Here is a 26,915-nt window from a genome sequence, read left to right on the forward strand (position 1 = left end):
ATCTTGGAACTAGTTTCCGCTTGTTTTGTTGGGTCGTCTTCCTTTCTAGATGTGACTTTGTACCTCATCTTTCCTCAGTTTCACACACCAATTTTCATCTATTTCTCAAAATAATTTTCAGCATCGTAAGTGCACAGAATTACATTTTTAATTAAATTATATATATATACATTTTAAGAGCTTAAAGTCTCTATACATGTGGATCCTGTAAAACCCACAGGACTCTGAGCAGTCTTGCTCAGAATCATCAAGGGCTTCATGGAAACGCGTTACCCGCGGAGTTTCCTCAGAGAAGTAACACCTGCGTTACACAGGCTCCTCGAAGTTCTTTCAAGCTTTGCAATTTTGTAACGATTTAACAACCCACTGCAACTGTTGGAAGAGCGTAATCAAAGCCAAGGCAACACAACTTCTGTGAATTTTCAATCTTAATACCCTGCAGTATTTTGGGGCGGGAGATGGGTGTTTGCTTTAGAAAACGGGCAGAACTGGGTTGTGTTTCAGCTCCTTTATATTGCTCCAACCGCATCAAGCAAGCTAACGGCTACACTGGAACCTAACTATTGCAGATTGCCCCGGCATGGTCACACAGAGCAGACTGGAATAGAAACACCTAGATGCCTGGCTGAAGCTTGAAATTAATGACTTTTTATAGTTGTGTATTATTTTGCCAGCTGTTCTCTCCCCCATAGCTTGGTTTAGGACAAGTCCACAACGACCAAAACCAGCTTTTCAAAAGAAGCAATGGAAATTACAGGAATTACCTGTAATCTCTCCATCTCATTTACAAGCAGACGTTGATTTTTTTTTTTTTTTCTTCCCTTTGGGGAGGTTAATTGATTTTGCCGAGAACGCGCAAAGATGGCGAGGATTCCCCAGCCAGGAGAGCTGCGCGCATCCAGACCCCGCAAGAACGAACAACGCGACCCGAGGCACCGCGCTACGCGACCGCGCGTGTGCCGAGGGCGGCCGCCTTCCCGCGTGGGGCCGGCGGGCAGAGCCGGAACTCGCCGCCTGGGCCGGGGTTGTCACCGGCAATAGGGTCCCCCCGCGGGGCTCCTCCTCCGCGGGCGGCGGGGGGGCCGCGGCGAGATGGCGGCTCCGGCCGCCGAGCGGGAGCGGCAGGAGCGGCTGCGGGAGGCGGCGGCGCTGGGGGACGCGGAGGAGGTGCGGCGGCTGGTGGAGGAGGTGGGGGTCGGCCTCAACTCCCAGAACGAAGTCAACGGCTGGTAAGGCTCCCGCCGCTCCGCCCGTTTGGCAGCGCTACGGCTGCCGCGGGCTCACGCGAAGTACGAATCGGTTTGAGCCGAGAATGGAATGAAAAGGTCGATCCGGTGCCCCTCGGTGTAGGTCCCTGTCTCCCAAAGAGGAGCCGGCGGTGGTGCAGCCGGTAGCCGCTGTTCCAAACACGCGGCCCCTTCCCCGCCCCTGCTCGGGTCCTGTGCGGTTCGCTGCTGCTCCAGGTCACTCTGGTGTTCCTTTATATTGCCTTTTTTTTGTTTGGTTGTTTGTTTTGTTTTTTGTTTGTTTGTTTGTTTGTTTTTTTTTTTTTTAAATTCTGGAAGAGTATTCTGGCAGCCTGAGACACAGCACAGGCAGTCAGAACATAAACCTTGGCTTGCCAATACGTGTTCATATCTAACCAGAAATATTTCCTATTAACTCCTAAATCAGTTTTGAAAATGTCTTTCCCTTTCAAACAGGGAACTTGCAGCCTGTTTCAGTGATACATATAAACGCTTTGGTTTTGACATCTCATGACACTAAACCCAAGACTTTTCTGTAACAGACACTTGTACAGGTGGGACTCCATACACGAACAGGCACACACAGAACGTTATCTGAAGCAGGATTTACAGGGAATGCTCAAGCATTTTTGGAGACCGTTTTCCATAAGTTCTATTCAGCCTGTATTTACTGTGCTGTATTGTGCTTGAAGTTGTAATTAAAAAGAATAAAATTAGGAAAAGAGCTAGACGTTTAATGATGCAAGCTCTGTCTGCAATTTTGAGACGTGTGGGATACTTGCAACTTTGAGGTTCGAAGTACGGTGATTAAAATTGGAACTTGTACAGATTTAAGAGAACTGATTCTTAAAACATTGAATTATCTTAGTGCGTAAGATAAACAGCTGATTGTCATCAAAATGAGTTTGTATCTAAAATGAAATGATGAAATCTGTCATAATTATTTTTCAAAATAATGATCTGGTCATATTTAACTATGGCAATAAATGGATCTTCACTTATTTAAGTTTCCTTGTAGAATGTTAATATCTCCAATGACCTTCTCAGTATCTCTGATGCTAAGAGGTGTTGAGTACTTAGGTTTTGATGTGTGTCAGGTCCACGGGTAGCTGGTACCTCTCTGCATGAGACCACACAAAGCGGTCAGGACCCCATGGCCACACTGTCAGTGCTTTTTCCCACCACTTTGGTCCAGACTAGTTTATGACTTTGCAGTGCACTATTCACACTCATGAAAAGCCCAGAAAACACTGCACAGAAAAACAAAACAAACCTGATCTGAGTTTCATGGAGCTTATCTCAGATTCTATGGGATCTTTGGTGTTAAAAATTCAGGAATACTTTGTGCTGACAGAATTCTTTTATCTCATTTATAAATGGTACTTTCTAGCTGAAATGCATAGCCCAGATTTGGAAAGAAAATACAGGATTTTACATTGCTAGCAGTATCACCTCTGAAACACAGATTTTGTAGCACCCTTCGTAGGATAGTCTGTGAAGTAATATGTATACATACACTTAATTCATTCATGTCTCTCCAATTAGATCTAATTTTACATAACCTCTTGCTGCAGTGACAAGTCCCATTACTTTTAATTCAGAGATACTTTCTGCCGCCATCAAGATGCAATAATTTTAGTAAGAAGGAATTGTATAATTGAGCCTTTTTTTTTTCTCGTAAGATGGGTTTAATTAAGTCAGAGTATATAAGAATGAAGGAGGCTTTACAAGTTACTTTGTCATCTATTGGTTTTACCTGATTTGTATCCCTTCAAAGATCAGAATCTCTCTCCCTTACATCATTCTACAGAAGAAAACTTAAAAGAGCAGAATTTTGTATACAACATTGGAAGTTAAAGGTCAAGTTACAACTTTGGAGCCTAATGACTGTCTTCTTCTTAAAAAAAAAATAACCCCAAGAAAACCAAAGTGGAAAAAGCTTTTTGGAGCTGGACTTTCAACTGAAACTTTTTTCCCTTATAAGTTTATTATTTATCTCTGCTTTATTTTATTTAATTATTTAAAAAGAAATAAATAAACTTGGAGAAGGGTTAAGTGTGTTCATTTTTCTGAAGAGTTTCCTTCAGCTGGAGCTAGAGAATTAGAATAAAATGTAAAAGCTAGAGAAAGATCAAGCATCACGAACCCAGGATAGGGAAGAATGGTAAGACTGTGTAGCGAGTTATAATATGTGAGTCTTAAGTCCCTAATACTAAGCACTAAATAAGCTCAGTAGCTTTTAGGATGTTTCTTTATTATCTCTCTCCAGGGCAGCAACTGCAAATAATAATTTTAAAAAATAGAAAAGTGATTAGTTCTGTGCATCAGTTAGAGATTGCAGAAAACTAATTGTCTGTAGATCAAAGCCTGGGAATTGCTGGTGCAGCGAATAGCAACTGGGCAAAGAATTGTGCTTAGACACTGTGCTCATCTGGAACATAATTTACTTTCCAAAAAGTGCAAGTTATTGTGCAGACCTTAATTAAAGAGTAAAAGTAACATCCTAGGGAAGTATCAATATTAGTTTAGATCTATGCATACACAAAAATTTTAAGTACAACCTATTCTTTCAAAGATTAAAATAGCATACACAAGCCTTCTTTTTATATTTATTTTTCCAGAAAAGTCAGTAGCCTAATAAATGACAAATTGAAAAGATCCGTAACTTTAGAAATACTACTACGGTAACTTGGTATCAAGAGCATCAGAGCAAGGGAAAACTACATCAGCAGGTGTCACTGCAGGCTCCAAAACCACTGTTGGTTTCCAAGGAAGATTAAAATTTTTTTATGTCAACATGCATTAGATCTTGTTCTTCTCATAGGTGACAAGAATGAGTGGAAATTAATATGCTGTAATTTAGGATTTCAAACAGTGTTAACTGTTTTCCATGTGCAGGACTTGTTTGCACTGGGCATGTAAACGGAACCACGCTCCCGTGGTGGCTTACCTGCTGCGTGCCGGCGCGGACAAGGAGATCCTCACCAAGAAAGGAGAAAGGGCAGCCCAGCTGGCATCAAAGAGAGAGATAAGGAAGATGCTGGGAGGTAAACCTACTGGCTATGCCATATGATCGTCAAAGACATAGTAAAAGGCTGTTGAAAGCATGTATGTTCCAATCTTTATTTTGCATCTGAAGATACTGTGTTTGGGTTTTAGTAATAACTGACTTGATTTATGGAGTGTTTACTTGGTAAGAAATCAAAGTGTAAGAAAAGAGGATTACCAACAAATTCCCTATCTAGCCAGCCAAACTTTTTTCCAAACACTGAAAAATTAGAAAAACTGTATTTTGAAAAATGCCGTGATTAAACTAGTGAAAGATAGATGCAGCTTCCTGTTTTCAACAGGAGAAAATCTCTCAAATTTGTATGAAGCTTTTATATGAGCAACACCTAATTTTCCTGATGTTCTGTGGAGCTTAGACACTATGTTGAATAAATGGAAAATTAGCAGCCTGGAGAAACAGCTCATTAGAGAACATTGGTAGAGCGTTTTCATCATGTTTTGTAACTGTTGGAGTGGAGTAGGTGTTGCTGCTCGAGGTGATAAATAATTTGAAATGTGGTCAATTAACAACCTCTTTCCTCCCCTTTGTATTCCCTTGTCTGTTTTTGTTTTCATTATTGTCTCCCAGCTGTTGAATTGGTAATATTTCAGCTCTCCCAGTACTCCCTGTTCTTTTCCCTTTATCCCCTGCCTTAATATCGAACAACATATTACCCTTTGTTTTTCATTGCCTTATACATTATGGAGATGATAGCATTATACCACTAGAGACCATGTAACAACATGCTGGCTACAGATTAAAACAAACCAAACCAAAAGTATTGCAGTGTTTAGAAGCAAATGGCACCACCAGAATTACTAGAATCAGACTCTGCTTTTGTGTTTACTGTATTGCAGCATTGCTAAAGAATTTCACCAGACGGTGGGTTTCTCTAGGTTTGCTTTTTATTAACAACTCAGAGTTGGGCCATCACCTCAGTGAGTGGCAGAGGATACCTCAAAAAACATCCTCTATATATACAACTACAGCATTATGCAATTAGTATTTGTCAAAAGAAATTCTCAGTGTTCTTGCTGTTTTCCCACAAATCCTCAGTTCTCCATTCTTCAGCGGTTTCAAAAGTCCAGTGTCTCCTCCTGTCTCGTCTCAGTTCCTCTTCTGTAGTTAGTGGTTGTAGGCAGAGAGTTCTTCATTATACATCAAAGATCACCTTTGAACTTCTGAGAACTATTCAAGTTGTTCTAATAATTCCCACTTAATCTATGTCTAGCCTATAATAGTTAATTTTTCAATATTGCCTATTCTAAAAATCAATTAATTACTCGTATCTTATTCTCATGTCTTAAAACCGTGATGCATGATTCCTTTTCTGTTGATCCAGTGGGACTGAGTTTTACGTCAGCCATGGCAAGGGCTATACATGGGACAAATGAGCAGCTTATGCATATTGTTTTATAGAACACCTGCATTAAATTAATCATTTCTAAAACAATTCCTAATAATTAATTACAAATCCAAAATCAGTGAGGCTTAAGGCCTAGCCACCTGTTTCAAACATCTGAGCACAGTTCTGTTTACTGTAGAAAAAAAGGTATAGTGCTTCTTGATTCATCTTTTAACCTGTGATGCTTTTAACACTGCACTCCTTCCCTCCCTATAAAAAGAAAACAAAAAAAAAACCAAAACCAAGAAACCAAAGGAACCCCACAATGCAGTATCAATACTTCTTTTTCTCCTCAAACCAGTCTTGGAGAATGCTGTTTTGTTTGTTTTACAGTGGAAGATGATGAACTCCCAGACTTAAAGAAAGATCCAGATCTGCCAATCATCCCTAATTATCTGGTGAACCCACCTTTCCCTTACATTTATAACACCACGAGTAACAGTATTCCAGATCCCTCCGTGAATGGGAGTGCCTCACACTTGGAATCGCAAGATGCTGACGCTTCTTCCTTACCCGATGTGGAGGCTCGCACACGCGCACCCTTACAGCACGGGAAGGCTGCTCCCCAGGCGGCCGGTAACGGGGCCGTGCCGTCCCTGCCCGCAGCGGGCTCTGCACCACCACGCTCCAAACCCCTCCTTCAGAGAGCTCCAGTTTACCAGGGACCTGTGTCTTGGAGCAGGAGTCCCCCTTCGCCAGCTGGATCGCATCAGTCTGTACCTCAGCAAGAGAACGGCTCCTGTGTGGGGCCTGTGCCAGCATTTCAGCCCGTCTTCTTCACGGGAGCTTTTCCACTTAATATGCAAGGTAACAGTAAAAGTCTCTTCTTGCTTTGTCTTAGAACTTCTGTTGTCTTGGACAGTGAAAATAGACTAATCAGGGTTACATGTATTCACAGGACTTCTAGAGATTTTCAGGTTCCCATGCTTAGGCATTCAGAAAACATTTGAAGGGAATTACAGAGGCAGATATCTTGTTTCTGCTGGAACTGTTATTAAAATATTGATGAAAACATTTGCTATTTGTCTCAAATGCTATAAAGGCGTACAGACACCAGGGTAATCTAATTCTCTAAATAGCATACTCCAAGCTTCAAATACAGAACGTGAGTACACAGCCAGTGAGCTCAAGAGAGAACCTCACTTGGCTCAGTCTGCAGAGCTGAGTCTTAAGGTGAATTCTTACGTGATCTGTCATTTCTGCAGGTAAATTTTGCCTGCTCAAAGAGGGAAATCTGGGATTTCAGTTTCAGTTCAGAATTTCATCCTTGAAATAAAAGGTGTTCTGATGCCATGAATTAGCAATGAGAAGTTAACTGATGACTAAAAGAATCGAAAAACAATAAAAGCAATCTTGGATTGCTCAGAAAATTGATAACCAGTATATTCTGCTTTTAAGTTAGCTTACATCCAGTAAGAGGAGTATTCATGCAAAGGATCATACCTGCATACACACAGACTGTTCTAGGTTTGTAATGATTTTTTCATATACGTTGATGAAAGCCAATCTAATGAAAACTGTAGTCATACAAGTCCAGTTTGCTTTCTGAGAATTCTGGTATTGTTACAAATAATACAAACAAGGTTAATAAAACATAGAAATATCTGGAAGTTGTCATAGAGCGATCTTTTTCAATTCCTCTATACATCTGCCTATTAATGTACCTTTTTATTTCTAATAGAATTGGTGCTTAAGGTTAGAATACAAAACCCTAATCTTAAAGAAAATGACTTCATTGAAATTGAACTGGATAGACAAGAACTGACCTATAAAGAACTGCTCCGAGTGAGTTGCCATGAGCTGGGTGTTAATCCTGAGCATGTACAGAAGATCAGAAAATTACCAAATACAATGTTAAGGAAGGTAAGAACTCTCAATTTTGAATTGAAGTAATTTATAAAAAAGATTTGTAGGTTACCATTAAAAAGGAATAATTTGTTGGTCACTTACATAGGCCCATATTGCAAAAAATAAAAAACCCAACCCCTCCTACCCCCTCCAAAATAAAGAAACAAACAAAAAACCTGAACAAAACCCACCAAAACAGAAAAACCTTTCAAATTCCAGCACTCAGCAGTTGTTTGTTTGTTTTTAAGTAAAAATGTTCTTAAGTTTATTGATCATTTCCTCTCATAAACATTTGGTGTTGAGCCCAATTAATACCCGATTTCTCTACTACATTCTTGAATTCAGTGCCATACCACACCGCCGTGGCCCATCATCAGCATTTAAAAGGCCTGCAGTACTCAACTGAGTTCAGTAAAGGCTGTATGCAGCCCTTTGAAAAAACAGACAGGTGTTTCAGAATTATTCTGAGCGCGGGCCTCTGAATGCAACTGTCTTCCCTTCAGTGACATTTCCCTGTGCAGCAAACAGAAAATGGACCTGCTGACCTGTTCTACCAATTCACCATTGACCTTTCTTTCACTCTCAAATCCCTCTAGAGCATTGTTGGCGTCAGTAATGGAGCTAATCTGATTAGCACTAAATTAATAGACTTCACTGTACTGCATCTTCACTGACTATAAGATGATTTATTCTTTGTCAGTCAAGGAGTGAATTAAAAAAAAAAAAAAAGACATAAGCAATTCTGTCACTTGCCAACTTAGGTTGTTGTTGAAAGGACTGGTTTTATTTCCAGTTCTAATTACTTCAGGCTCTCTGGGTAGGACTGCAGGACGCTTATTGTTCCTTGAGGTGATAGAAAACTAATTCTACTTAATGCTGTTGAGCAGCAGCGTACTGCTGCAGAGGGGAGCGGAGCGTGAGCCCTTACTGTGGGAGTGTGAGACCTTGCCAAAGCCAGCGCTGTGACCGTGTTGGGGGCTGATCTAGAGGAAGCTGCATGCAGGACTTTCTTGGGTAGATGCAAGAATCAATTAATGACCTTCTAAGAATTTCCAAGGGGGGGAAAAAAAAGGAGGAGTTGGGGGTGGCATGCAGTAGATCTTTACCAGTGTAATTCCACTAATCACTTGCACTCACCATTAGTGTTTCATTCCTTCTAAAAATAGACTTAGGTGAGTAGCTGAATAGGATCCTAGTATAAATATAAGATGCAACAAGATGTCTGCTTTCCAGTTTACTGTAAAGAATTGTCATATTTATGGATGAATACATACCTTGTGTTAGTATGAGCCTATCATTTTAACTTACCTCTGCAAAATTGAACAGATGGTTTATCAGCTAACAACTTACTGTATTTATTTAAAGGACAAAGATGTTGCAAGGCTACAGGATTTCCAAGAACTGGAGCTTGTTCTAACAGTAAGCGACAAAAACTTACTTTTCAGAGCCCCAACACTTTCTGAACGGAGTGGTTATAACAAGAAGGCATCAGAACTTACATACTAATTGCTTAAAGAATAAAAGATTTGTATCTCTCATTTTAAAATTACATTTGAAATATAGTATCTATAAGGGCTAATGATGTGAAAAAAATCTATTTTGTTAACCTTGAAAAAGACTAAAGTTGTTATGCACAGTTACAGCCTCTAGTTAATCTAAGGGTAATGAGTCTGATATGAAAATAGCTTAAAGCAAAGGAAGTATTGATAGAACCTTCTGTTAATGTAACACTTTTCAAAAAGATAATCTTGAAATACTGCGGAGTTAGCAGCTCTCAGGGAAAGGCTTACCTTAAACTGTTCTAGTAATTTGTTTGCTATAAAATAGCAGAGGTACTCAAGCTAAAGAACCTGCCATGAAATGCATTTAATAGTTGTACTGAATCCATTACCATTAACATTCACTTTTTAGATCATGTATTTTAAGTCATATCTTATTTAGAAGGAAAAAACCAGAAGGGTTTAAAGCTGTGGAAGAAGCACAAAACTATGTCTAAATACTATCAAGTGTCTTATTACCTGTGATTTCTTAATCCCTGTTTACACTTTTCCCTATTTCTCAGGTTGCAAATAAAAAGTGATAGTAATTATCCAAATCATAAATATGCTCTCAACCAAAATCTCTTATATTGTTGTCTGTCAATATATAGTATTGACGTGTGAAATTTAAAATACTATTTTTGTTACTGTATTGACAACATATTTCTCCAATGCTGCTTTAATTTCTCCTTTTAAAAGCACAAAAATTGTAATTTTATTTGCCTTTCACCTCTACATTCCTGAGAAAGATCACATCTTGAACCTTTACAAGTTGCATGTGTAAAAAGAAACTATTGAAATGCCCAGAGTTTTCTGGGCCGATATTAAATCTTGATGTTCCTATGCAATGTATTTTCTTTTTTTCCAAATGACTTGTGTTTACCCATGTTGTTCACTGGAGAAAAAAAAAAAAATCAGTTTTCCTGTTACTTAAAATTCAGAAATAGACACTTTACTATGAAATTCTGAAATAAATAAATTGAAAAGTATTTAAGAGCTGGATTTTATTTAATTTTTTAGGATTTTAGTATTTACTCAGTCATTTGCATTTGAGGAAGAGTTCTATTCAGGTAGCCTGAATGTAAAAGTGTGTACTATGAATTAGATCAACGAACTGAAGTACGAGATGTAACAGGCAAACAGAATGTACCAAACTGGACTGAATTCCCCTGTTTCTTCGTCTTCCCCCTCCTTTCTCCCGTTTCTTTGGAAACTACAGCAACCAAAGGATTTTATCATCTTGTCTAAGACTTTACAGCCCGAGCTAGCTGTACAGGGTATGCGGCCCTGTAAACGGGATTTATAGAAGTAGCGTGCTGAGCAGGGAGCATTTCCTCCAGGGCCCGATGACCCCCTCTGACCGGAGGTCGGTGTCCACCACAGCCGTGACTCCTTCCTCGGAGGCTGGGGCAGGTAAAGAAGTTCCTTCTTGCCCTGCAGTCAGAGCAGTCACCTGTGTTAGAGCTGATACAACAGGAACTGGTACCCAAATTGACCCGTGCTCTCTCTTTCCCATCCAGTGAATAGCACTCTGTGCAAAGGGGAGCAGCTTCAGCCGGAGTGACTGAGCACACAAGAGGGAGCCCTCTCCCAATCCGCCTTGTAGTCGGATGTCCAGTGTTCACCTGGAAGCACAGAGCCATGCAAACACCCAAATTTCCTGCGTGCCAATTAACTAGACTGAAGCTCAGTCTCTTAAGGCAAATAGTAGAACATTTTGTCACAACCAAATACCCTCTTCTGAAAAGTGCTGGAGGTCAAATGTAGTCTGAGTCATTTGCAATACCTGTTCTTTTATACCAAATTGATGGTGGTATATTAACTTCTGTAAAATGGAATAATAAAATTGTTGTTCCTCATATCCCACTTTGTGTATTGCATTCTCCCTGGCACGCAGAACACAGGGTGTAGGCATCGGCTGCCTGAACGCCAGCTAAATCCACGAGTGTTCCAGGCTTAACCAGTCAAACGTGCTAGAGAAAAGCTCAGCTGTTGGCTTGATGACTTCGTTGTGACCCTGATTATCTTGCACAGATGCTGATCACTATCTATGCATTCCAAGGAATATTTTTATACGTTATGCAGTTTATACACAGAAGATACTATTAACACTGCTAACACTGATCAGTGTATAATTATTACCTTGCTGTGTATGCTAGTTCATTACTTTGTGCTCTGCTATATGAAACGTTAATATCAAATGAATGCTTGGCTGCAGATTCTTGTTTCTATTTAAGAAGTATTATTTGTAACAGTTAATAAATGATTATTTTTGTCTTCTCAAAGTTTTTTTGAACTTTACTTATGGAAAAAACAAAGGAACATAGATTTCTAGAGTGCTTGGTGGAGGAAGCAAACAACTAAAGCAAAAGTCATTCTGTCAGCTTGGTTGTCAGTAATAAGGTAGATACTTATTTCTGCAAAAGAAACATTATTTCGGATGATTAAGTGTTGAATGAGATAAATTATATACACATCTGCTCAGCATGCATGTTCAGTTTAAGCAGAGACTTACTCATAGTGACTTCATACTTGAGAGATACAGCAAAATTATAATACTTCTGTGCCCATCATGTCCCTGCAGGCTTATGTGGAGTCCACTAAATTGGTAGAAATTGTGTAGTTAATGATTTATATTAAGCCATCTGTAGGTTTAGTTTTATATACACGTTACTCATAATTCTGCTGAAGAGGAATTTTATAATACTAAAGTTGCCCTGGGGCAGGGATACCAAAGGTCCTGGGCTAGCTCACAGCCCTGAGGCTGTAGCATTCAACACCCTTGTCCTGGGGGAAATACTGAAAGGAACAGGTTGGAACCACTCCAAGATGACTCATTAGTTCACTATTTTTCAGCTGAGTCACTGCTTAACTGGGCCTGTCTTTCCACTTCAAAACCAGTGAATCCTTATGCAGAAAACACACAAACCAGGTGTAATTTGTACCATTAATATAATTTACTAATTATAAACCTGAATACAGTACATATTGCCCTGCGATACATCCATTTTCTTGGCAGAATGTTTGGCATTCTTTGGGAAAAAAAGCATATAATAAAATACTTTATATAGAAAATATTAAAAAATATAAAATTCACTTTCAGGTCCTTATAATTGTAAAATACTTTGTTCACATATCACAAGTTTAGTCTACTACAAAAACTGTTTTGTAAATTACAGTACATTCACAAGTCACTTCTGTGGCAAGTCAGTAATATTAAAAAATCCCAAACCAAAAACTCAAGGGGTCTTCTGTTCACGCTAGTCCAGCATCTTTGGCCATACTGTAGAAAATACCCTTTGCTGCTATAAGGCTTGCAGGTGTATCAAATTCAGCTATGGTTCCGTTGTCTAGAACAAGAACCCTGTGCAAAACAAAAGGTGGTGGTGGGGAGGTGAAGATATGTCAGAGAATTCCTTGCAAGCAATGTGACAGCCCTTTTTATCATAAATCAAACTGCTCTAACCTTTGCCTTGCCTTTGTTTTGCTCAATTATTTTCACATACTGAAACACAACAGATGATAAACATTCTCCCTGTGCTGCTGTTTGATTTAAAAAGGTACAGGACAGTCACTCTCTCCCAGGGGTAATGAGGCGGGGTGGGGGGAGAAAGTGTCATACTGGTAGTTCTGGAATTGAAAATACAGTACCAGAAAGCCAAGGAGATAAAAGCTCATGAAGTACAGTAATGTATTTTCAAGTAAAATGACCTGACGTTAGTGAAAAAGTTACAGTAGCTGCTAGTTTAAAAAGGATTCATAAGTTTGCTGACAGTGCCATTAATGCAACTGGGGAGTATCTCTTGCACAGCTTTGGTTAGTGAATATAGAACCTGTTTCTTATACCAACAGAGGCAAAGTCAGGTCTGGATATTCTAGGATTATATGGCTTGAACATCATTGCTTACCTGACAGGAGCGTCAGTGTGACTATCTAGAGACAGACCAGATCCTTTTAAGTAAACCGGTAAGCGTCCCCCACCACGCACCATTAAGAGATTTTTACCTTGTGTAATCCATGATTGTGTTCAGCCTGTGCGCTATTGTCAGCACTGTGCAGTCTTCAAACTGGGTCCTGATTGTCATCTGGATAAGATCATCTGTCTCGAGATCGATGGCCGCTGTCGCTTCGTCTAGGATCAAGATTCTCGTCTTGCGAAGTAGCGCTCTTGCCAGACAGACGAGCTGTCTTTGGCCAACGCTGCAAGCAGAGACACCCCACTGCCCTTAGCTCTCCACTGCTCAGAATCGCTTGTGCAGATTACTCATCAGGTAAAGTTACCAAACAAACAAAAAGTATTTAGCAAACAGCCTGGTCTGGCAGCCCTAGGACTGATACACACACATTGCAGCAATACTCAGCTAGTTTCAGTGTATGTGTTCACTTGCTGCCTGACTCAGTACTGACAGAGCCACCAACTGCCCCCTTTCTATTGCCGTGACAAAAGCCAGGGAAACTAATGGTTACAATGCTTCTGCCTGACTCTTCAGAAACACAAACAGTTCTAACAGCACTGAGTATATATGCAAACTTTAACACAAAAAGAAAAAAAGTGTTCTGAGGCTGCAAGTCTTTTCTAGCATATAAAAAATAAAACATCTGGGCATCCCACACCTCCTCCCCTACTACAAACACACCCCAGGCACAGCCTCTGTCCAAGTTTCTCTGCAGGATGAGGAAGAAGCTGAACATTCATCACATACATAATGTGGTTACACCACAGTCCCAGAAGCCAACGCAGCATATCAAAGCGTGGCATTCTATCATCCCCATTCATGTCTTCATTGGTCTTCCAAATCATAATGGAAAATAAGCATTGTTAAAAGTGCCAGTTCAGGCAGAGGACTCTTACTCAGCACAGCCGTTATATATGTTATCATGGCATTTCCCTTCCTACCAAACCATGTTTAAGGGACTGTCTTTTCCCAATACCTTGTCATCCCGAAACTTCTTTACTGATAAACCAGGATTTTTATTTGGGAGAAATCCTTCCCAGCAGCGAAGAAGAATCAGATTATTTGTGGCAGAGGCAGAACCGTAGGCAAATGTTGGACCCTTAGTGGTTTTCTTGAAACAGGAATAGGTGGCTAAATCATTTCATACACAAGAGACTACGGTGTAAACCTGTGCTACTCACTGAATGAATGAGCTGAATGAAAGCTCAGTGTATGTTTCTAGTTCAAGCATTCCTTACCTAAGATTTTCTCCACCTTCGGAGCATTCATAGTCCAACATGGATGGCTGACTGCTGACAAACCTCTTCAGATGAGACAGTTCAAGAGCTTTCCATATTTCTTCATCTGAATACTTATTAAATGGATCCAGGTTCATCCTCAGCGTTCCAGAAAAGAGAACGGGATCCTGGATATAAAACCAACTTTCATTAGACAAGTGCTTTAGCTGTTTTGAGCGGAGATATTATGAATAACTGCTCTGAAGACTCCATTGCACTGCAGGTAGGCTACCTCCCAATCCTGTCCACTCTGAAAATACATTACATTATACACACTTAAAATACAAATTCCAACTGTAAAGATGGTTTATCCTAAATCCTGTTTTATTACCCAGCATCACCTTATGAAGTGACAGGACAGGATCACTTAAAGTATAAATAGTTTATTTTTCTGAAACAATTTTATGAGTGCAACAAAGCATTTCTCTCTGTTGATAAACCATTTGTTACAGTTTGCTAAGCTGTTAAAGATCCTTCCTTTTTGACACACAGAAACAGTACCTGAGGAATAATTGTTAGCCTTGATCGAAGGTCATGGAGACCAATCTCTGAAATTTTCACACCATCGATTTTAATTTCCCCTTTTACAGCTTCCAGGATCCTAAAGAGACAGAGTGTCATGGAGGACTTCCCTGCTCCAGTTCTGCCAACAATTCCAATCTACAAAAAATTGCAGATTTAACAACAAAGTGTATAGTTAAAACCAAATCAAAACCCAGCAAAAAAACCTCAAACAAACCTCCAAGATTCTTCTAAGAAGTCTGACACAAGATCTGAATCTCAGGAAGAATGTAACCATCCTTCCCTAGAAACCGTGTCTAATGTATATATTGCCATTCCCATAATTTGAGTGATATTGCATATAAATATGTACATAGGCCTACAGCCATCCTACATAACTTTGGTTGATTAGCTGAAGTACCCATATTAGAAGTCCAATCATTCAGGAATAAGAAATACAGATGTTTCAGAGGGCAACTCAGACTTTACAGTAAGCACACGTATCTCCATTCCAGAAGGCAGCTGTCATCCTGTCTGCTTAGTGTAAGGATAATTCTCTTCTCTTTTAATAATAGTCTGTTACGTGGAGGACTTTCCCATGCTAATTGTTCTGTACCAGCACGTAAAACCCAGGGCTTTCTATTGAAGCATGAAGAAACAAATCTCCCAGAACAAAGACAACTTCCTGATTAAGGAATCAAAGAATGTCATTTCCCTCTATGCCAAAATTTTCACAGGGAAAGCCAGAGAGCGGAAAAAGCTGGAATTCCTTCTCTCATCTGCACTGCTTCAGAAAAGCATTCTTGTCACTGAATTTTTGTCACTTGTGCTGGTGCCTCCTACATGGTGTACAGTAGCCTGTTGCCAGCCTAACTTGGAAAGTTCAGAATGTCCCATGCACGTGGTCCTACTGGTTCCAGCCTGGAGGATGCTGGCACACCAACAGCACGGTTGTCACTGCTGGCTCCTGCAGTGCCAGCCTGAGTACATCTCCACCACTGGGGTAAGTGTGCTTGTAGCCCCTGGCCTCTGCTCCATGGTTGTCACTAGAGGCCCGAAGCAATGTTCTAGCAAAGACACACAGCTGGTAACTCACCTTTTCTCCACCGTGCACTTGGAGGTTTAGACCCTTCAGCACTAGATCCAGCCCCTTCCTGTACCTCACGGAATAATTCACAAACTCCAGCTCTCCCCTGGACGGCCAGTCTTCTGGGGGACTCTTGCCCTCTATGACCCAGGGAGCCTAAGGAAAACAGGTCAGAAATGCCTCATATAGGTTTAAGAAAAAATAATTCAAACTCAGATACAATCATTAACATTTGTTGGTTACTAGAAATATATCTGATAAATCAAATCTCTGTTATCAAATAAATTTACAACAATGGGAGAAAAATATGGGTTCCTAAGTATCTATCCATTTTGGTCTTTGTTGTGAAGTTTAGAGGGAAAAAAGCGTGAGCATATAGGGCCAAATCCTCAACAGATATAAATTTACATTTTTCCCATTAACTTCAATAAAACACTGTCTGTTCCATGCCAGCTCAAGCTCTGGCTTATAACATGTTATCATGCACCTTGTTGAGCTTCATTTTAGCTTCCAGATTAAATACTTAATCTCCAGAACTGCACACTGCAGCTCTCCTCAGATCCTCCATTTCCTAATGCTTAGTCTTCCATCATGTACACGGGGCTACAAAACCCAGTGTGTCCACAGAGTATCAGATTTCCCAGCATAGCTCCATCTGCCACCTTTACAAGTCTTTATCAACAAAGGTAGATGATGGGATGATTTTCCTGGATTAGGCAGTACAGTGTTCCTCGAGATGTTCTTCTCTCATGGGAGACAAGGAATGATTAAGCTGATTAAATAGAAATACTATTGAAAACATATGCATAGCCTGATAATTGTACTGCAGCTGTGCTCACTAGCAGGATCACTGCACCATCCATGCAGGTAGGACTATGCATCAAACACTTCAAACCCAATGGGAGCAATATTCTGATGGTGAAACTCATCTCTGTTGTACTATAGCCTCTCACAGTAGCAGAAAATGAGATGCTAAGCACAGACTGCATGACGGCAGTAATAATTTGGAGCTGTGATAGCATAAATTACAGTTTAGAGCGTGACATTTGTTCAAGTTAAATGATAACACTCTCAGAGCAGAAGCTGTCTCTCAAGAGTCTGAAGAAAGACCGTGTAAATGCGTGCATTAAAGTTTTGCCACGCTTGTTGCTGAGCACATTTCACGTTTGGTAGCTGACCTCTGTTTCAGTTTCTGAATACTCTTTTATTCTTTCAACAGCCACAATGTTAGTTTCAAGTTCAGAAGTCATTCGGACCATCCAATTCAGAGACAAGGTCACCTTGGAAAAGGCAAGGAACAAAATATCACTCACAGAGGAACAACAGATACAACAAAACCAGACACCGCTATTACAGCATGGATTCACATTAATATTACAAATGGAATAATTACCTTTGCATTGACATTAATACAGTTACTGGGACAAGAAGTCTACAGATAACCAGGTGCTCATGTGAAGAAGCATATGCCTCCCATGGTGATTTAACAAATGGCCCTCTCAGAAAAGTTGGTTCGAAGTCATTCCCCTAGTCATGGGTCTCATTGGAAAATTGCTAATAGCAATCCTGCACACTCATAGTATCTAAAAAGTTTCTTGCAAGAGTGAGGCTATTAAATCTGCTGAACTGCCCACAGCTTGGCTGAGTAGCTTATCTTGCCTATTTATCAATCCTACTGATCTGACCTTGATTACCTGAACACATGATGTGTTACATCCTAGACACGATGCAGGACACATTAAGCCCACGCTGCTCAAATGACCTATTCTTGGTGGGTGCACCTGATACTTCCCTGAGCTTCCTGCACGCCACTGCTGGGAATACTGGGGTGCAGCACAACCTCAATGCTCCCAAAGTGCCCTGAAGTCCTACTACATGTGAGCTTGCTGATGGTCTGTCAGCATCTGGTGTAAATCTCTACTGTTTCCAGATATCCCACAACTCATTTTTATTATTTTCCTTATTAACTTCTGCTTTAATGAGCACTTAAATTATTGCTAGTGTATCCATACCATCTACAAAAATGCAAACCCATCAATGAACAAAAAGCTATGATACATACCTGTAATGCATAAGATACTGAAAGTCCTACCAAGCCAGCATTCAGGCTGTTTTTACCAATCACAGCAAAAAGGGCAGCAAAAAGGACAATACAGTTCCCCACAAATTCAACTCGAACACCCAGCCACCTGGTAAAAAGGCAGAGTGGTAAATGATTGCTTGGACCAATTATGCAAACACAGGATTATCTAAGTGGAAACAAGAATTTATATGTCTTTTTACCTGTTTGATACTATGCCAGGGTAGTAACTCTTCTGATTTTCATCCATCTTCACATCACTGATGTCTACGAAGGACTTCACTCGTCTGTAGGCTCTGATGACACTGGCCCCTGATACGGTTTCTGAGAAGTGTGAGTAGATGGGAGATCTGCTCACAGACTCCAGACGCTTCAGCTGGCGGGACGTAGCTACGTAGAATCGCTGCCATTTTTTGAGAAAATTGAAAGGTACATGAAATACTTTCTCCTTTAATAGAGAAGAATTTTTTAGGTTAAGGAGTTAAAGGAGATTGCTACTGATGCACTTCAACCCTCCAAAATATTCTCTATAATTAAGAAGAATTTCATGGAAGTTATCTTTGCTTCATTCCACAACAGAGTATTGGGTAACTGCAATTTCTGTAGGCTGTAAGTTGAATTTATCTATGTGCCTTTAAATTTAATTAATATAGCCTAACAAAATGAACCCATTTGTAGGAGTCTCATTTGCCAAGAAAGCAAAACATGAATTTGCACCTCCATTATCAGGTCTCTATTTATGGTCTATAAAATAAACTTAATTTTTGCTCAGAAGTCAATGAAGTTGATGCTTTCTATTTTCAGTATTTTAACTCCTCACCACCTTAAAAACTTGTCAATATGTCAAATATATACACACTTCAATATATTGAAGTGCACTCCAGCTCTACCTCTAGCAGTAGGCTTATTTGTTATTACTTAAAACTAAAAAAAGGTTATGCCTATTTATTTTATGACCACACCTCACAGAACATTTCTTTTTCTCAGAGAAGTAAACAATGTTTTGTTTACATAAACACGCAGTTACTTTAGATATTTCAATTTTCCCCGAAATTCATGTTGTTTTTCCTAAAAGGAAACACAAACAATGGAATGAGTTATTGCAACGGTAGTCAGATATTTTCCTAGCTACCTGAACAAAGAAGTACAGAATTGCAAGTGGAACTATAACCACAGCGAAGAGCGGAGTACTTGCTATAATTACAATCATCGTCGATAAAGAGGTGAAGAACGTTCCGAGGAACATCAAGATGGTTGGTGGGATCACTTCATCGATCACATAGATGTCCTTCGAAAAGCGGTTGATGATTCGGCCGGTCGGGGTGGTGTCGTAGAAGGACTGTGGGCTGTGAAATTTGTTCTCCAGCAGAGCAGCGTGGAGCGTGCGGGCTGCATTAATGCCTCCCATGGCCAGGGTGAAGGAGCAGATGAGTACGATGAGGCCTGGCCGGTGAAGAGGAGACGTGTTCACCAGTGAACGGAACGATCCCAATTCGCAGCTCCTTGACTCTCAGCAGTTTCTGTTGGGCTAGAAGCTTTTTTTCCTTTACTATATTCCCTGTCCACCCTCCTCTTACCATGCACGTTAGCACTATGACATTGTGGTCACTGCTGCCTAAGGCACAGGAATGTGTCCTGCAGGATTTCACCATGCTGTCCACGCTACAGATGCACAACCATCTTCCCTCTGCTTTCTGCAAGCCTCCATGAAGTCCTAAAGCTTCACCGCAACCCTTCAGTCTCTTCCATGCCTAAGTTTTCATGTTTTCTCTCCAACTTACCCCTCTCAAGCTTCCATGTCACCTGTTCAACCCACTCCAAGGGCTTCACAACAAAACTAAAAGTGGTCGGCCAAGCTCGCTTTGTAGCTCCAGGTTACGTTACTTCCCTTGCTTAGGAAAGGATTTGGGGGGCAATTTTGGGCCACCAGCAACTGGTGCCATGGCTTTCCCACTTAATTTCCCTCTTTACTTAAGATTGAGGCATCGTGATTTTATCTGCTCTCACCTTGCAAGAGGCCCAAGGCAGCATAGACTCCGATTCGCGTGGCTGTGTTGTGCTGAGTCCCATTTATCACCGGCTCGTTGGTCCAGTCACTGAGCCACACGTTGGCCCCGATGGCAGCAGCATTTTGACAGCAATATAGGAAACATATCACTAAAGAAATGACAGGGCTGACAGCTTTCATGTATTGCCAGAACACTGTTAGCTTTACCTGCAAAATCACACACCAAAGCTGGTTTGTAGAACTCGCACAATCGGGAGTTTAGACAGAATAAGAGAAAAAAATTCTTTGTCAGAGGAACTGCCAAGTTCAAAACTGCCCAAACTCTAACATACCACAGAGAACAGTTCATCTGCCTGAGCTCCATGTCAGGGCCGTGACTTTCCAAACAAGTCAGAAACTTCTCTGAAATACTCTTTTCCACCATTTCGAGAAGCTCTATTTTATTAGTTTTATGGGGTTTTAGTTTTTAAGACTATGCAAGACGACCACAAAAAAAAAAAAAAAAAAGAAAAAAGCAGATGATCAAATAGCAGCAAAGGATGGATAACGAAGACAGGAGCCAAGTTTTTCAGGCAAAAGCAGCAACTTGGCAGGCATATCGAGCTCAAGACTACTTTAAATGGCCTATTTAAGGAAAAGTGCTGAATATGCTTCATTCAGGTGTCTTTACAGCAGCTTAAATGAGGTACCAAATGCTAGTGCACCCCAACAGAAACATAAACAGGTGATGCTTGTGTCAAAAAGTAAAGATGCTATCTCTAAGGTAGTGCAAAAAGGCAAAGAAGCAAAAAGAGACAGAGACTCAGGACAAATCTCAGTCTCTAAAAAATCATAAGGAATAACTAAAAGAACAAGTGTTGTTGATTAGGGACTTTGAAAGCTGAAATAATCCACAGAAACAGTTAATTATATGTCTGTGCCATGGACCATATACATCAGACTGAACAGGACATACTGAGCCTTCTGAAGTGGAGTGAAGGAGCTTGCTTAAACAAAACCTCCCTGGCTCCTATTCCACCCACTGCTCCTTTCTCTCCTTTCATTTTATTTTTGTATTCCCATCATCTTTTTTTTTTCCCCCTTCTCTTTTTCTCTGTTCCCATTTCACTCCCTAGCCCTGCTCAGGAAGAGGACAGCCCCTTTTGTACCTACAAGCATAAAATGCTCTCAAAGCCGGGGTGGCAGGTACCCTCTAGGCAGAACAGATCCGCTGGCACACAGCAGGCAGCTGGCTCCTATAACCCCCTGCTGCAGGTCATCAAATACCCAGTGCTGCAGCTGGACTAAGCAGCAGCCAAACAGTTTAAAAACTAACAGTGCTGAAAGCTCTGCAATGCAAAGGCAGAGCTGACAGAGTGCAGTGCTACATGGTATCAGGTGACTGTGGCAGGAGCTGGAAGGGAAATTTTTTTTTTTCCCAAAGTACAAAGACGTTGCCAGATGCAGAAACCTCTGCCAAAATCCCAAATTTGAATGATCAGTGGCCACCAGATTAATGCCTAAAGCGTGCAGTTATGATTTACACAACACACTTAACAGAACTAGATCAAATATGAATTTTTTTTTTTTTTTTTTAAAAAAAAAAAGTAGAAAAAGGGCGGGAAGAAATCAAATCATACCGTTCCCGTTTCAGTGGTTTCAGCCTGAATAAGTTTCTCGTTGGGATTTTTTCTTGGCAGAGGAGGCTCTGGTGGCTTCTTTTCACAGACCCTTCGTTTCGTTGACATTTTGTTGGGACATTCTCCTCCCTCAGAAGATATTACACTAAGTTGCCTAGTTAAAACAAAGAGTCATTAGAAGAAAAAGGGCATATTGTGGCAGTGCTAAGGCAAGACTGGGATGCGGCAAACTGGACTTATTCCCAGCTCTTCTGCTGAATTCCCATGTCAGCCTCACTCACAACTATGGGTGCTTGTACCACCTCTGAATGTTCAGTGATGCCAGAAATATAGAACCTAACAAAGGCTGTGGTAGGGCCTGGGTTCTTTGGTAAAGGCCTTTAGAGGCTTTATCACAAAACAGACATTTCAAAGCTAACTCCTGAGCTTCTCTGTTTCACATCAACAGTAGCTGGACAGCATCTATGGGTATGGTTATGAAAACTTTTAAAGATTTCCAAGATTCCCAATGAAAAGGCACAATGCAAAGCGTTTATTTATCATGTAACTGGTAGCAGTTTAGCATTGTGTGGGTAAATAACATACAGTTGGTGTTACCTGAGAACCAGCGTGTTGCTTTAAGAAATTGGCTCGGTTTGGATTAAAAAGAGATTTGCAGGAATTGATGTTTGATCTTCTTTGCGTGTTCTTTCACATTCATTTTCAAAAAGGACACTAAACCAATTTATTTATAAGAGGAAACTAAGGAAACTAAAGCCCAGACTGAGAAGCAGTATGTGATTAACATCTTTCAAAAGTGTTTCACTCCAGACACAGACTGTAAACACATGAACCTCAATGTTTACCTAAGAAACTGTTTGCGGACTTCGTTCGTCACTGGTTCATTATCTGCCAGATCAGTGTGGATGCTGAGGGTGTCTTCAGCTAGCAGGACTTCTTCTTCCTCCAGCACTGCAAGACAAGATCACACCTCAGATTTTCTGCTGAACAAAACTGAAAACACAGAAGAAGGTGGCTATAACAAAGCAAGAATCATGCAAAACAGTATCACAGCAGGAAAATCATGGTGCATAAACTCCCCCATAGTTTTGCTTACATCCCTTCTGTGCATCGCTTCTAACTAAATTGCAAAGATCTTGTGGGGCAGGTCAGCTGCCAAATACATTTACATTACATTCCTTAGATCCATCAGAAATATTAAGCAATAGTGTTATAATTGATTCTAGATAAATTCACTTCTAGGGCATGCTCTAGGCATGATCTTGTGATGGAGAAGTCATGTCAGGAACTGCTGTTGCTAGAAGATGTTGTGCATGTTCCTCTTTGCCTGTCTGGAGAGAAGCAGTGCTGCAAAGAGCGTGGGAACACTGTCACACAGAGGGAACATTTACCTAAATGCTTTAATCTTGAATCATTTTATCAGAATCAAACCAAGCTGAAAAGTAATCAAAGATTAAAAAGTCATTTGAACTTTGCTGTATGAAAAAATCCCCCACAACATGTAAACAGAGAAGTAATACCAGACTCTGGGTAGCCCCCTTGATAGCAAGCCCAGTCTGTTCTTGGCTACTCCATTTTCTACTGACCTTGCTAATTGTATAATAAATTCCAAATTTTAAAAAATTTATAACACAAGAATTGTTTTTTTCTAGGACAAACCACATGGAATTTTGAAAGAAATTTGGGAAAACATTTATCAGTAACACAGACCTGGCCATAGACAATAATTTTCACTGTAGTGCAGAAAGGCAAATGCCAGGCTGTCATGAAGAAGCAGGTGACACTTCATACAGAGAAAATGCCTATAATCTGGTTGACAGAAAAAGACATTTTAAGAAAAAGTACTACTGTACTTGTCGGTTCGTCCTCTTCGATGTCTTCATCAAGCGCATAATTTCGCAGGAATTCTGCAAAGGCTTTGTTTTGTTTCAGAAGGTCTTGGTAAGATCCCATCTCAGAGATTTTGCCATCTACCAGGACAACTATATGATCTACCTGAGGCAGGAAGCTGATACCATTGGTCACCAGAATTCGGGTCTGGATAGGGAAAAACAAAAAAACCCCACATCTCTCAGTTGTCACCGAGGGGACTAACACTACTCAGCAAGCCAAATACTACCATATTTTTGGAACAGGAAGTGAGTCATCATGTCAAGGTGAAATGCCAGGAGAAATACACTGTCCTCGTTAGCCAAATTAGCTTGGAAATATATACATGAACTTAGTATGCTTTCTACTGCATGCTGGTATAACCACAGAAGGAAGTAAACCAACGGAATTATCATTCCCCATTTCCCTTGTGTTGATTTTCTTTGCAACCCTTCCCTTTTGAGCTCTGAGATAGTCTGAGAAGTTCATAACAGGAGTAGAAGGGGAAGCAAAGAAATTTCAATTTGGTTGCATATTGCCAAAGACCTCTGTAAAATCAGTAAGCTGTTACAACTTCCTCACTGCACTGCCTCCGAGTAACAACAAGCAATACTAAGCTGACAACCTTTACAAGTTTCTGTAAATGTTTTTGGAGATCTCATGGTAGGGATTTTAAAAGACAGACCAGGTTTCTGCCTCTACATGTTCTGACTAGATCACATCGCTTCTGGGCATGCCTAAATAGCAGCTCACTGCAGAGTCTGTGCTGTGGGGAAAAGGTGTCTACATTGCCAATTAAACAGAAATTCAGGAATGATTCAGCACTCAAGCCTCAGTGGTGAAATAGCTTTCCTGTTACCCATCAGTGTTTCGAGTTTGTGTGCATTTTTAAGAGGATCTAAATGCCAGCTTACTTTTCCTTTAAGTACCCCATCTGGACCAATAACTTTGTCAAAGATGTGCTTTGCAACATGTGAATCCACAGCAGAAAGAGGATCATCTAATAGGTAAATGTCAGAGTTGCTGTACACTGCACGAGCAAGGCTCACTCGCTGCCTCTGGCCACCTGAGAGGTTGATGCCCTGAAGGGAAAGAGGAGAGAACAAAACATATCACACAACTCTGTTCCAACAACAGCTATGACTTTTTATGGCTTTCACCCAGTCAAACACATGGATGCTAAATTGAAACATGAGATGCTGAAGAGAGTAACTCACTCTGAGCCAGAGACAGGAACAGAATGCCTCTAAATCTGTTTGTTCATTGCCAAACTTCCACTCACCCAGCAATCTGGAGACTGAATAAGCCTCTTGCTTAATAAGCTCCTAAAGGGAGCTGTTAAAATGCAAAACTATAGAAAGGAAAACCGTCAACCAGGATGTAAAATGCAAACATTCAAAGCAGGGCTGTGGCACCTGGAGCATCTTCCACAACTCTCACCTTACATATAAATCCACATATTCACCCCACTTCATGATATCCATCTCAAATTTAGTGGCCTATGAAAAAAAAAATCTTTGTTGATAATCACAGATGTAAAAGTTTCTCATTAAAATGAGGTGTTAAGGAATAATCATATCACTTTTTGACTTGACACAAACCATATGTTCCCTCTCTTTTTATCCCTTTAGGAAAAAGAAGGGCTTTACGTATTCTGGACAGATGCACCTTTACCATTGGACAACAAATGGAGGATGCTCTGAATTTCCAGGGCTAGATGTGCAACTATGCACCACAGTACAAACACCTGATTAAGGTTAGGAACAAGTTTAAGTCCAACTGCCTTCCACAAAACTGTCCCACATGTTTCAGTGTTGTTTGTAGCAGGGATGCCATTGTAAAGATCAAACCAAATCAAGTACTGACTGTAGAGCAATCTCTCTTTAGCTAGACAGAACAGGAATCACAAAGCAGGTCTGACTTGAAAAAAAATTTTTAAATTACCTTTTCTCCAATTTCTGTCTGATCTCCTCCTGGCAGCACTTCTAGGTCAGTTTTTAAAGCACAGGCCTCCAAGACATTTTGGTAATTTTGTTCATTAGAAGCTTGGCCAAACAAAATGTTATCTTTCAGCGTGGCATTCTGGATCCAGGCTTGTTGAGGCACATAAGCAACAGAACCCTTGAACAAGGAGGGGAGAAAAGAAACCTTTGACTTGCAACAAGCAGAATTCATGCTTATAACTATGATTAATATCTGCAGCACATAGATACAGCTCCTGTTTGATACACATTCACATTATACATATATGTATGCTAATTGCTGATATATAGTTGATAGAATCAGGAAAGTCATTTTATATAAAACACAATTGAACAGGTGTGGGCACAACCCAAATAAACATGCAGACAAGCTGGCATAGAAGCAAACAGAATTCCCTCTCCAGCCTGACGTACATTATAAGCAATGGCAGGCATAAGCAGCACATTTTCATACCATCACTAAATGGCATCATAAACAATACCAACCTTCACAGCCACTTCTCCTTCCAGCTTTTCCATTTCACCCAGGAGAGCAGACACCAGAGAAGACTTCCCACAGCCAACATGGCCAACAACGGCAACCAAAGCACCACTGGGGACCAACAGATTTATACTGTGGAGGAAACAGGCTGGAAATTAATTAAACATTAGTTCACTAAAGACAGTATGGGTCTTTAAACCAGGGCTGAAATACACAGTGACAATCTGACTGGATCTACTAAGCACGCCTTGGTCACTGGTGTGCTCTTCCCTTTCTTGTGTACAATCAACTGTAACCAGAACTGTAGGAATAAACGGAAACCCAGCATTAATCTATCTTGTTGGTTGTTAGATCAGCAGGATTGGTAGCAAGACTTAAGACCGTTCGCTGTGATGTATCAATTTATCAGCAAGTCACAACAACACAAGAAAAACAAAACTTTCCCAATTAAAATCCTTTACTGTTTTCCACACTGTGTTCTTAAAAAGGTACTGCTTTAGGTCCTCATCTTGAAGGTGAACTGATACAGAAATTACTGATGGATGCAGTCTGTTTGCCATCAAAGTGCCTTTCATGAATAAAATCAGGCCAAACGTCCACCTGCACAAATCCTGATGCAGAACTAGGACTCATATTCTTATGAGGATTCTTACCAAGCAGGTAGTTGATGTTTTGAACACTGCGAGAGGTTTTTTGTTTGTTTGTTTTGAAAAAAACACATTCAAGGCAGGAAAACTCAAAAACACTACATTTTTTTTTTCATTATTCTTTCCCTCTAGCTGAGTTTTGCTTTACTGATACTTTAGGAAGTCACTGGGTAATTTTTAGGCCCAGGTGGCTAGAGGTTTGAGCTGGAGATGCATGGTTCTTTCTGAAATAAACACCAGAACAGTCACATCACTGAAGTCAACTTGGCTGTGGATTTAGTTGCCTGAACCAAACTGGCTCCTTTGAATTCTGAGTCTCTG

At 40.4% G+C, this 26,915-nt stretch overlaps 2 protein-coding genes across 5 annotated transcripts in view; one reads left to right on the forward strand and one right to left on the reverse strand.

Annotated features, from left to right (window-relative positions):
• The first annotated feature begins 422 nt into the window (after positions 1-422).
• Positions 423-11,348, forward strand: ANKRD40 (ankyrin repeat domain 40). Of its 3 annotated transcripts, none has more exons than XM_033002583.2 (6): positions 423-1,229; positions 4,146-4,294; positions 6,035-6,508; positions 7,383-7,564; positions 8,915-8,968; positions 10,307-11,348. In XM_033002583.2, exons 1-6 carry the CDS (start codon positions 1,093-1,095, stop codon positions 10,391-10,393), a joined length of 1,083 nt encoding a protein of 360 aa, XP_032858474.2. In that variant the 5' UTR covers positions 423-1,092; the 3' UTR covers positions 10,394-11,348. The 3 variants fall into 3 exon arrangements, with proteins under 3 accessions (XP_032858474.2, XP_032858475.2, XP_032858473.2); XM_033002584.2 differs by having other exon boundaries at positions 429-1,229; positions 10,608-11,348; XM_033002582.2 differs by lacking the exon at positions 10,307-11,348 and having other exon boundaries at positions 435-1,229; positions 8,915-10,076.
• A 674-nt stretch (positions 11,349-12,022) lies between these two features.
• ABCC3 (ATP binding cassette subfamily C member 3) overlaps positions 12,023-26,915 on the reverse strand; it is a 49,326-nt gene continuing 34,433 nt past the window's right edge. Inside the window, exons 16-31 of one of the 2 annotated variants that reach the window (XM_042802653.1) lie at positions 25,953-26,079; positions 25,429-25,605; positions 24,399-24,566; positions 23,469-23,652; positions 22,461-22,566; positions 21,616-21,769; positions 19,996-20,203; positions 19,121-19,431; positions 18,192-18,391; positions 17,971-18,097; positions 17,087-17,188; positions 15,918-16,064; positions 14,822-14,980; positions 14,282-14,448; positions 13,093-13,287; positions 12,023-12,451 (exon numbers count right to left, since the gene is read on the reverse strand). In XM_042802653.1, coding sequence (XP_042658587.1) covers positions 12,343-12,451; positions 13,093-13,287; positions 14,282-14,448; positions 14,822-14,980; positions 15,918-16,064; positions 17,087-17,188; positions 17,971-18,097; positions 18,192-18,391; positions 19,121-19,431; positions 19,996-20,203; positions 21,616-21,769; positions 22,461-22,566; positions 23,469-23,652; positions 24,399-24,566; positions 25,429-25,605; positions 25,953-26,079 — 2,641 coding nt within the window. In that variant the 3' untranslated portion in view covers positions 12,023-12,342. Of the gene's footprint in view, positions 12,452-13,092; positions 13,288-14,281; positions 14,449-14,821; positions 14,981-15,917; positions 16,065-17,086; positions 17,189-17,970; positions 18,098-18,191; positions 18,392-19,120; positions 19,432-19,995; positions 20,204-21,615; positions 21,770-22,460; positions 22,567-23,468; positions 23,653-24,398; positions 24,567-25,428; positions 25,606-25,952; positions 26,096-26,915 lie in introns of those variants that run through there. The other variant, XM_042802654.1, reaches the window with a different exon arrangement.

The sequence above is a fragment of the Tyto alba genome, unplaced genomic scaffold (genome assembly GCF_018691265.1).
Source record: "Tyto alba isolate M040663 unplaced genomic scaffold, T.alba_DEE_v4.0 Super-Scaffold_39, whole genome shotgun sequence".
NCBI lineage: Eukaryota > Metazoa > Chordata > Aves > Strigiformes > Tytonidae > Tyto > Tyto alba.

Excerpts from the sequence above, each read along its gene's own strand:
- ANKRD40 (XM_033002583.2), top strand. The coding sequence starts at position 1,093 with ATGGCGGCTCCGGCCGCCGAGCGGGAGCGGCAGGAGCGGCTGCGGGAG. Across the intron at positions 1,230-4,145 it reads CAGAACGAAGTCAACGGCTG|GACTTGTTTGCACTGGGCAT; the intron begins GTAAGGCTCCCG and ends TTCCATGTGCAG. Across the intron at positions 7,565-8,914 it reads CAAATACAATGTTAAGGAAG|GACAAAGATGTTGCAAGGCT; the intron begins GTAAGAACTCTC and ends ATTTATTTAAAG.